Source organism: Macaca fascicularis, chromosome 17 (assembly GCF_037993035.2).
Source record: "Macaca fascicularis isolate 582-1 chromosome 17, T2T-MFA8v1.1".
Classification (NCBI taxonomy): Eukaryota; Metazoa; Chordata; class Mammalia; order Primates; family Cercopithecidae; genus Macaca; species Macaca fascicularis.
The window spans coordinates 60624849-60637275 of NC_088391.1; the positions used below are offsets into that span (position 1 = coordinate 60624849).

Below are 12427 nucleotides of genomic sequence, written 5' to 3' on the forward strand. Positions count from 1 at the left end.
CTAAAACTTTAAAAAGACAACATAGGCATAAATCTTCATGAACATAGATTAGAAAATAGTTTCTTAGATATACCAATAAAGCCACAAGCAAAATAAATAAATAAATAAATAAATAGAATTTCATGAAGTTAATAACATTTGTGCTACAAAAGGCACTATTAAGAAAATTGGAGAGCATCAGGAAAAATAGCGGATGCGTGTTGGGCTTAATACCTAGGTGATGGGTTGATAGGTACAGCAAATCACCATGGCACGTTTGCCTATGTAACAAACCTGCACATCCTACGCATGGACTCCAGAACTTAAAACTAAAAAAAAAAAAAAAAAAAAAAAATTCATAGAATGGGAGAAAATATTTACAAATCTTACATCTTACCAGAGTATCCAAATGTAAAAGGAACACTTGTAACTCAACAATAAAAAGAAAAATAATCCCAAGACAAGAATGGGAAAATATTTCAGCAGAGCTTCCTCCAAAGAAGGTATACAAAAAAGGTTCTTAAATATAATTAGAAATGAGAAACTAGAGAAATGCTTATAAACCTACAATGAGATACTACTTCAAATATATTGGGATCATTTTAATAAAATCACAATTGTAGGCAAAAATGTGAAGAAACTGGTATCCTTATACATTGCTGGTGTGAATAGAAAATAGTGCATCCACTTTGGGAAACAGTTTTGCAGTTTCTCCAAAAGTGAAACCAAGAGTTAACCACAGGACTCAATAATCCCACACCTAGGCGTATACCAAAAAGAACTAAAAACATATGTTCAAACAAAAAGGCATATGTAGTAGTTTAAGTCATAACAGCCAAACTGTAGAAACAATCCAAATGTCCTTCTATTGATGATGTATTAACAAATGCGATAAAACTTAATAATGGAATATTGTTCATCCATAAAAGGAATGAAATATCTATATACACTACCTGGAATGGACTTTAAAACATTGTGCTACATGAAAGAAGCCAGACACAAAAGGCAAGAAATTGTATAATTATTTTTACATGAAATACTCAGTATGAGCAAATCCACAGAGACAAAAAGCAGATTAATTGCTGCTAAGAAAGACTGGGTTATTAAGACTGATGATATGCTGTGTACAGGATTTCTTTTTAGGATGACAAAAATGTTTTGGAATTTGCTAGTGGTGATGTCTGCTCATCTCAATATATTCAAACACACTGATTTCTATACTTTAAAATTTAATTAACTTTATGATATGTGAATTATATCTGAATTGAAACCAAACTAAAAGCAGAAACAAACATATATTTAACATATAAGGTGTTGCATAGCATATAAAAGTCCATAATAAACAATCACTGTTATGCTTTACCAATTTCTCCTCAAAACACTTAACTGAAACAGTGCATTGTAGTAATGTCTTATTCAATTTTATATGATATAAAATATGAAAAAAGATAATATATAGAATTATATGCTTAAAGACTTAAGTGATAAAATAAAAATTTGTAGCATACTGAGAAAACAGTGGTCTTAATTTGTTTAATTCCCTAGACAGTTCTTTTCTCCCTTGATGTCACAGAATTTAAATGAATAAAATTTTTATATGTCACTTTATCCAGCAGAATGATCATTTATCAATAGCCGTGAAACATTTTAAAACCACATAGTTTTAGCAACTACAGAACTCATGCACCTTTCTCATAAAACCATGTAAGATTTTTTTTACATAAATCAAAGGGAAAAAAGCTAGATAAGTGAAAACACATTTTGAGTTTTCATTTTTTTCAATTTTAAACTTTCACTTTAGACTTTAGCTTCTTTTCACTTGAATGTATAATATGTTATTATATATTCAATTTTGTAAAACCACTGCATACCACACATAGATACAAATTAATTGTGTGGCAAATAAAATGACACATTTCAGTTTCTGTACAAGTAGAAAACTAGCACAAACTTGGTTTCACACTCAAATCCCATCCTGCCAATTATACTGAAGAGAGAGTAATCGTATATATTTGAGAGCCTAAATCATTTGTGACATTCTGAGTAAGACAAAAATTTAGAGAATATCTTGAGAGATATGCCTTGAGAGAATATCTGGGAGGAAAACTTGACAGGTTCTTTTTTACTACCCCATATTGGATTGTTAACATCACAATGCCATCACAGCCCAGCTTGAAGGAGGAGTTTTGAACAGCAGAAGCAAACAGACTTGCTGGTCATGAATATTACCTTCTCATTTAAGCTAAGGTCTCTAAGGTTAAGGCATCCACAGATAAGAAAGAATATCTCAAGAGGAATTATGTGCAAATGGAAGTAAATAGATGTAACCCCCTCAGGCCTACATACCAGAGATAACAGCAAATAGGTTGAGCAAGTCAGCTTACAGGGTTAGGGCTTCATGCCCAGCTGTAATTCCCCCATCTACTCCTGAATGTTTTAGTAAGATACGAAAACATATCATATGCCTTAGCCCTTCACACAATTACCCAAAGCATCTGATAGTGGCCACATGAGTACTCACATAAAAGAATTATGTATTTCAGGGGCTGCAACTGCCATTAACCGGCATTAGAAGAGAAAGAAAGAGAAATAAACAGAGGGTTAAGAAATGGTGGGAGAGAGGAACAGAAAGAAGAGCAGGAAAGAAACAGTAGGATAAAAAAAAAAAAAGAAAGAGGAGTAAAAGGATGAACAACAGAGAAAGAGGAGAGAGATTTAAAAAAGAGTTGGGGGAAGGAGAGAGGAGGAAGATGAATCTGCAATAAAGAAGAGTTAAGGAAGCAGGAAGGAATTTGAAAAAGGAACAGTACATAGCCTAACAGAGATAAGGGAGAATATGAAAACCACTAATAAGAAGAAAGCAATTATAATGAAATAGGAACTGTACAAAGCCTAACAGAGATAAGGGAGAATATGAAAATCACTAAGAAGAAGAAAGCAATTATAATGAATTACCAAGTAGGGATAGCAAGAATGTAAAAAACAAATTTAATTGACATTAAGACATCAAAGTTATGTATCAGGAAAGGATAAAGACAAAAATATAATATAAAAATAATATGATAGATTAAGGAATATCAACATCTATGCAATGGAAGTCCCTGGAAGACGGAAGAAGGTAAATCAAAGCCTGAAACTTTACATTGGAAGATCAGCAATCTTAGACCAAGGATGTTTATTGTATTTGAGTACGATACACAATGCCGAACTTCCTGTGATTCAACTGATCATAAAAGAATATAACATTATAAAGGAAGCACTCTGTCTCATCAGAGAACACAGATACCTTGTGCCTCCATCAATCTGGCTTCAACTGACTGAACCTTTTATTGGTATGTAAATCAAAGGTAGTTTTCTACAAGGGCATTGTCAGCCATCTTTCCTTCTCTCTTTCTTTCCTTTTCTCTCTCTTCCCCCATCAATCTGTGTATATTTAATTTCTTTAAACTTTACTTTGGATTGATGGTGGAGTATACATGAATGCAAAATACAGTGCTGGGAACATGAACATTATTAATTTTGCTTACCTGTGAATGTCTAAATCTGTGGATTTGCAATTAAACTCTGTTATCTCTCTAATATGTATATTCTAAATACAGGAAAGGAATCAGTCAAATTGCTGGCATATTTTAGATCTTCACAAAAAAGTAATTTGTACTTCTCCTTACAATCCTCATAAGACAAAGTGTAAATTCAAGAACTGTTAGTCTTTATTAAATTGCTCTTTATAATATGTATATAGGACTTTACAATTTATGAAATGATTTCATAGTCATTTCAATTATTATATTTTTGTCTGCTTAAATACTTGAATTGGTGGCAAATCAAGAAACCAAGGCTGAGTTTATTGCTGGCCCAGCATCATGCAAATAGAAAGTGATAAATTCAAGATGCACATAGAGATCTGAATCCAGATATAGTTATCTCTAGTTCCTGGTTACCCCATAGCAGGGAACAGATAAATCCTATCATAATGACTTATGGTGCCAGAGAATGCATTGCTCTTTCTCTAAATCTTTATTGCGGTTTTCCCCACAGATTTTTCAAGGTGAAATTAATTAGGTGAAAAGACACAGATTTACTTATTCAATAATGTAACAGAAAGCTACCTTAAGTTTCACTCAACCCACGTTAGCTATTTTTCCCTCTGGGTTGCACTACTTTGGCCTTTCCATCTTACTTCATTTTTCCGTATTCATCTTTACATATCATATGATCTTTGAGGACAGCTTGAGGTCTGCTTTGAGGATGACTCCAGATCTACTCTTTTTGAGAACTTTAACGTCTATCTCAACAGTTTAAATTAAGATTAGCAAACACAGGAAGATGTCAAGAAATTTAAATAAAAAATATGCTTCAAATAAGCCCATAATTTACTTAAAGATAATGATAATTGATGACATTGTCATAGTTTGGATGCTTGTCTCCCCAAAACTCATGTTGAAATTTGATCTCCAGTGTTGGAGGCGGTGCCTACTGCGAGATGTTTGGATCACGGGAGCAGACCCCTCATGAATGGCTTGGTGCTGTCCTTACGGCAATGAGGTCATGTTCTATTAGTTCCCTCAAGAGCTGGTTGCTAAAAAGAGCCTGACACCTGCTCCCATCTCTCTTGCTTCCTGTGTAACCACGTGATCTCTGAATACATGACCTCCCTTTGCCTTCTGTCATGAGTGGAAACTTGAAATTTTCACTAAAGGCCCAATATTCCAGCTGGAAGAATCATGAGCCAAGAAATTTTTCTATGTAAATTATCCAGTCTCACGTATCCCTTTATGGCAACACAAATTTACTAGGACAGGCATCAATAATATATATTTTATCATATGCTTACATTATCAATAACATGTTTCTAAATGTAATATCAATAAAGTAAGAGATCTTACCTAGACCATGTCTATGTGTTGACATTGGTGGTAAGACAGTCCATGTCTTGGTTTTGGGATTGTAACATTCAACAGTGTTCAATGTCTTTAAGCCATCTCGACCTCCAATTACAAAGAGTTTGTCATCAATAACAGCCACACCAAACTGCAACCTTCTGCCGTTCATCATCCCTGCCTGGATCCACAAATTTGTTCTCAGATCATATTTCTCTATAGTTGTAGCTCCTAATAAAACATAAAATCAAAAAGTCACCAATTGCTATAAATCCAACAAACAGCCTGCCAAAGCAGGGTACAAATTAAGACATAAAAACACTCTTGTCACATTCATTTTTTTAAAAAAACAAAGAAGTGACAGAAAAACAAAAGGAGTAGTAATTCAACTACTTTATTTTCTCTTCTTGGCAGGCATGAATGATCAAAATAGACACAAATGTTCCTCTTGTTTGACTTACATAATGGTCTCATGCTAAACTATTGATTCGGTAGAAACATTGGTGAGCATGACCCAGTTCTGTCAGTGGATTTTACAACTTCCCTCTATCACTTTTGTCATTAAAAAATGTAACATAATCCCTGCTTGAAAAATATTTATGAAAGCCTTTTAAATAAATAAGTTATGTATGTTATTTGTATAATTTCTGAAAGTTAATTCAATAAAATATTACCATATTTTTCTTTAAATTTGTCATATGCCTTAAATAACTGAAAGTTTTAAAAGTCAAGTGTAAGATATATAAGCAAATATTTGCTATGCTTTTTAAACCAGCTTTTAAAAAATAATCTGGGGAATAGCTTAATAGAATTTTACAAAATGATCTTCTGTCCTGAACAATCATGTTAGGATTCTAAATAATATAGTTTATATTTCCTAAAAGCTTTTTACATATAAGTTTGAGAAATACAATAACTCTGACTAATAAAATAGAAATTGAAAGAAGCAGCTAAATTGATGGTGAGATTTGTTTTAATGGGTTTAATTACCCAATTCTCATTAAAAATGGCTGTGTAGAACAAGCTCCCAAATGTTTATATGATATAATATAAGCTGACAAACACTGATCTTGATGTAGTGTTTGACTTAATATTCAGACTCACCTTCACCAATATTACACCTTCGATCATGAAACATTTCTACAAAGGAAATTAACATTCTTGTGTACTTTCACTTAAGCACTGATGATCTATTTTATCTGTAATAAAAGTTTGCAAATCTAGGGAATATATTCCTCTGGGGACTCATTTACTCTTCAGAACCTAGCTAGTAATGAACTAAATGAACACAAACACCTTCGTAACAGAAGTTTTGCTAATTAAAGTAAAAATGATACAATTTATGACAATTTTTACTTAAAGGTAATAGCAATAATTAGATATGTCACATCTGCTTTCTGATATTGCTAAAAATATAGGTTCATTTAAATATACAACTAATTTTGAAGTATTAGGAAATTATTGTTATTGTTAGATAAAAATAAATTGCAACTTTCACAAAAGTTATTCAATACTGTTTATTAACATGTATAATATTTTAAACAAATATATTTATTTTATATTTTAACATATTTATTATATTGAATATTGAATGTTTTATTCATTTGCCTTTGAATCAAAATTCTAAAGCAAACTACATATTCGAATAACTTCAAAGTCATCTGGATTTTCAAAGCTTGATAACTTTGATATTATATGAATGCATAACTAAAAATTAAGAGTTATACACAGATGGCCTGGAGTGTGGCTCATGACTATAAATCCAGCACTTTGGGAGGCCGAGGAAGGTATATCATCTGAGGTCAGGAGATTGAGACCCGCCTGGCCTTGAACTCTGTTGAAACCCCATCTCTACTAAAAATACAAAAAAAAAAAAAAATAAATAAATAAATAAATAAATAAATAAAATAAAATAAAAAAATAGCCGGGCATGGTGGCTCATGCCTGTAGTCTCAGCTACTTGGGAGGCTGAGACAAGAGAATCCCTTGATCCTGGGAGGCAGAGGTTGCAGTGAGCTGAGATCATGCCACGGCACTCCAGCTTGGGCAACAGAGTAAGACTCAGTTGCATAAAGATAAAGAAAAAAAAGGGGGGGTTACACAGATATCTGTCTCTTGTGACTATATTTGACCAACGGGAGCAGAAGAATGTAATCTAACCCTAATTAACACAATCTCATTATGCTCATATTTTCTGGTATGAGTGGACAAGGAAGAAAGTATTTGAACAATTATAATTCCCATAGCCTCCAAAGCCTTGCTGAAAACCTTTGCAGGGAATTTGAGGTCCAGTTACCCTCCTCAGAGGAAATAGGAATGAGTGAAATTAAGACTTCTGAGCAACCAAAGGAGTTGCAATTCAAAAAGGAAAACTCAGGAATTGATTTGGATTTCAAAGCCTCATTCAAATAAACTAGATTTGTCTGAAATCTCAATACATGACAGAATTTTTAAACTTTACAGTTGTTCCTGTAACTTCAATCTTCAAAAGTGACCTACTCACTTATCCTAGTAGCTACAGCAGAAATAGGAGCTCGTTTCCATCTTCATTTTTCAAATTAGAATTTATATTAATTTCCTATGGCTACTGTTAAAAATATTTCCAATTTAGTGACAAATAACACAGATTTGTTATCTTACAGTTCAGGAGGTCAGAAATCTGAAATGGTTCTTTCTGCACTAAAATCAAAATGCTGCCAGGACTCCATTCCTTTCTGGAGGTTCCAGGAGAAAATCAGTTCTCTTGCCTTTTCCATCTTCTAGAACAGGGGTCCCCAACATCCAGGACGTGGACAAGTAGTGGCCCGTGGTCTGTTGGGAACCAGGATGGACAGCAGGAAGTGAGCAGCACCCTGAGCTCCATCTTCTGTCAGACCAGCCGTGGCATTAGATTCTCATAGAATCACAAACCCTACTGTGAACTGTGCATTGGAGGGATCTAGGTTGTTCATACTGTATGAGAATCTAATGCCTGATGACCTGAGGCGGAACAGTTTCACCCCAAAACCAACCACTCCCCTACCCTTGTCCATGGAAAAATGTTCTTCCACCAAACTAGTCCCTAGTGCCCAAAAGATTGGGGACCACTATTCTAGAGGCCACCACATTCCTTGTTGCTCCATCTTCTATCCCCAAAGTCAGCAACATTGCATTTCTCTGACATTGACCCTTGTGATTACATTGGGCTCATACCAATTTAATCAGACATAATGTAGAACAATCTGTTTAGGTTAAATTCAGCTGGTTAACCACTTTAATTCCTTCACAAGCTTTATCTCAGTCTTGCTGTGTAGCATAACATATTCACAGGTTCCAGGGTTTAGGATATGGACATTTTTCTGAGGGGGAGGTGCATTATTCAGCTTACCTCAGAAACCAAGGCCTATTTATACTTCAGTCTTCAATCTTGCTTAGTTATATAAAGTTAAGCAATACAAAATGTAAAAGGATCTTTTACATTTGTAGAACTTACTCATACTAGCCAATATAATTGATTTTCTTATTCAAATGTCAGCAGGTATTGTAAATGCTTTATCTTGTTTTTAAGAAGAATCAAATTAGGGTATGCTTTCTCTTTTTAAATGGAAATTATTATTAATATTAATATCCTTTATAGAATTTCCTAACCAACATACTTTATTAGCTGTCTATCTAAGCCTCCTAATTCTATTATTATTATTAGTTTATCAATTTGTGAGTTTTGTTGTTTTCTTTTGTTTATAAGAGTGTATGTATTCCCCTGGCTATTTTCTGAGTCAGAAGAAAACGGAAAGCCAGTTTTGAGTAATTTTAGCCCTTTGTTGTCCCTTAGAGCAGAAGCAATATTTATCATAATATAGATTACAAACAGACGACAAGTTAGAGTGGACTGCTGCAGTGGTATGTAATAAACTTGGAAGGGATTCAAAAGGAAAGTTTACTTTAAGACATAATTACTTTGGGGTTACTCTGTTAATGAAACCATCACTGGTATCTCAAATACCTACAAGGTGAAGGCAAATTACTCTGTGCATAGAGTATACATTATTCAGGTGATGACTACCTAAAGCCCTGACTGGACCACAATGCGATCCGTGAATGTAACAAAATTGCACATATATACCCCATAAATTTATTAAAAATATAATGAAATGTGTGACCGCAGGCATGACAGAGTCCTGACCATTTATGTTAACTGAAGAATGCCCACTCCACTGAAAAATAACAATTGCCACTTTGTTGTTGCCATTAGAAATTCTGGCTTAGTATTGCCAGGTTTTTTTGACTTATGAAGAAGAGGCAGAAATCTAGATTTTTAAAATGTGCAATCTCCAAACAATAAGCATATATGACTGATTTAAATAATGTTTAAGTACATTGAAACAAACACATGGCCACATCTGCCATAGAGAACTATGATTAGGAGTGGTTATATCCTCATTGTTTTTCCTCTTAAACTCAAGACCGCTGCCATTACAAACATGTTAAGGTTGCATTAACTTTAGTAGGAAATTATGTTGTCATTCTGTGAGCTTTTGTATAGTAATAATATTTCGTAAAATGTATACTATAATTTATTAAAATCTAAAAGGATCTGTAAAGTCTCTTAACCTAATGTACTTACGTAATTCAAAGGTGGATCTCATTCATGATATATAGAAATCTGAAATAATATTAGGAATTTTTCTATTTGATATAAGACTATATATGATATAGTTATGTGCAATTTTATAAACTTGATAAATTGTTATAGACTATATGCCAGTTAAGGGCTAGGTGTATAGCATTTATAGTAATATCAAATTTTGATATTGAGTTATTAGAAATAATTCCTGAAATGTCCATTGATCATTTTCTATAAAAAGTATTCATAAGGCTGATCTGAATGCAATTGCATTTACAACTAATCAATCATAACCAATTACATGTTCCCTTGTTCATTCTCCATTCCCCTTACTTCACTCGATTAGCCTTAAATAGAAGCATTCATAAAACCAAGAGAATTCATGATGCATATATTATTAAGAGCTACTTGATACTTTGTGCATATTTTAATTGAAATATTCTTCTTAAATATTGAGTAAAGGTGTTTGGTGTAGGGAGTTTATGAATAAGATATTAATAAATAATATTTAGTGAGTATTTCCTTTGCTCTAAGGGCTTTACCTACATTAGTATATTTCATTTTATAAAAGCCTGATGAGATGCATATTATTGTGTCAATATTACGTAATAAAAAACAAATCGCAGAAAACTGTAATCACTTGCACAGTGTCTCTCAGTTAACATCTGGTACATCCACAATATTAAGCTGGCTCTAGAGCCCACTCTGAGAAACACTTCTTTTTGTAACTTTATCCCAGATATAGAAAGAGTTAATTGCAATTAATATATGCAGTGGGTAGAAGTTTAAAAATTCCCCTTCCTGAGATTGCATGACCTATTTTCCAGAACCTGTGCTTGTGTTGAATTATCAGTCCATGAACTGCCATGCTATAAAGCATTGCTGACTTTACAATAGGAATAATATCTCATTGACCCTGATGATGTGATCCCCTGAAAGTGAGAGATTTTTCACCCTAGTGGTAGAAGGGGAAGGAGAGCTTTCTCCAGTTAGTGGTAGAAGGGAAAATCAGAGAATTTGAAGCATGAGTAGGACTTGGCTTACCATTCCTGGCTTGAAGATGGGCCATATAAGAAGGAATGCAAGTGGTCTCTAGAAGCTGAGAGTGATTCTGACCTGACAGCCAGCAAGAAAACAGTACCTCAGTTCTACAACCACAACGAAATACATTGCGTCAACAATCAGAATAAATTTGGAAGAGCTCCAGATGAGAGTACAGCCTAGCTAACACCTTGATTTCAGCCTTTTGTGATCTTGAGCAGAGAATTCAGACATGCCACCCCAGGCGTCGAACCTACAGAACTCTGAAGTAATAGATGGCAGTTGTTTTAAGCCACTTTGTCTGTGGTAATTTGTTACAGCAGCAGTACAGTACAATTCTTTCAAATGTGCATTTTTACAATTTATAAAGCATTGGTTTTTCAAGTTCAATAAATTAACCAGAAGATATTATATATAATACAAATACACAACTACTTTCCTCACGACAAAACAAACAGTAGACTCCTTTCTCAAAATATAAAACTGAGAAAAAATGGTCCAGATGTTATCCAAAGTACAGTTCTGGGTCTCTCTGGAGCTATTCACTTATATAGACAAATACAATTTTTTTATGGGGGAAATAGTAATTAATGTTTGTACACTATAGTTTGGCAATACAGACAGCAGAATTTGTGCCTATATCTATAATTCAAGCAAATAGCAGCCTCATTTATCTTGCAAGCATACAGCACAGAATTCAGTGGTAAAAAGTTTTATGAACTGACAAAAGAGATATGACAAAAAGTTCCTAAAAAGAAGATAACGCTCTCTTATTCAACTCACCAGAGAGGTCTTTACCTGCTCTCACAATGCTTTAACTGCAATTTCAGTGTAATATTAATAACTGGACTTCAAAGCCATTTTACAAACCCATAAAGCCGAATGATTTAAGACAATTTAAAGCAGCAATGTGTGGCAGTGAGAAAATAACCAGGAGAAAAGAATGCATCGACTTAAATAGAACAATCACTTACGGTTATTAAACAACAGCAACAAATGATAAAACCCATATTATATAATACCTAAAAGACAGCTTGGCCTAACACTTTGGTGACCTTGATGCCATCAAATCATTAGGAAAAAGTTGTTATGCTTGATGTCTTGTCTTTTAAAAAGCAGTAAATAGTGAGAAGCATTTTGGAATACTTTAAAATAAAACATTTTTTAATGACCCATAAAACATGAGACTTCAAGCTTTAAAAAATATAATTATAAAGAATTACTTATTTTTTCAATGTCTTATAGTATATGCATTTCATTAACTTTCATGTATTCATATTTCTATGAAAAATAAAGCTTTAGTATAACATTTTTATACTTATATAAAATGTATCATTGCAGGCGAAATGTTTTTCCAGCACAAATAAAAGTCTTCATTTTCTAAGTAATTTGTTATATAAGAGTGGCTTTGAAAACATTTCTAAATCATCATAATAATTCCAAATGTGCCAAACAAGGAACCAAAATATTCCATAACAATCCCTGATAAAATATTAATAGAGCAACATGTAGTTATGTGTAGAAATACAAATTGAAGTTTATCATTAAACTTAATGCTAGATGTTGAAGTAGATCTATAAATTTTGAAAATCCAGCATTTTGCTTGCTATTAAACTAATCTCATTGATATGAGGAAGTACAAAAATAAGTCTAATTCTTGGCTCATAACCAAGGAAACCAAGAATATAGAACACATTTCTATTGTATGTATTACATGTAATAGTTCACCTTAATAGCTAATAATTAATACCTTTAAAATCTTAGAAAAAATAAAACCCTTCCAGAAGTAGGCAAATCAGAAAAGCAGAATACAAGTCAATACAATATTTAAATAAAAATTAAAACCATTTAGAGAGTAGAAAGAAGATAATAACCTATTTAAGGTAGCACCATTAAGAGCAAATGATCTAAAAATAAAATTAGC

General features: G+C 33.1%; 1 protein-coding gene across 2 annotated transcripts in view; it reads right to left on the reverse strand.

The window, feature by feature from the left end:
* KLHL1 (kelch like family member 1) overlaps positions 1 to 12427 on the reverse strand; it is a 449152-nt gene that overhangs the window by 86851 nt on the left and 349874 nt on the right. The window contains exon 7 of one of the 2 annotated variants that reach the window (XM_005585986.4): positions 4866 to 5090. The exons of the other annotated variant lie outside the window; for it this stretch is intronic. Coding sequence (XP_005586043.1) covers positions 4866 to 5090 — 225 coding nt within the window. The remainder of the gene's footprint in view (positions 1 to 4865; positions 5091 to 12427) is intronic. 2 annotated transcript variants of the gene reach the window in all.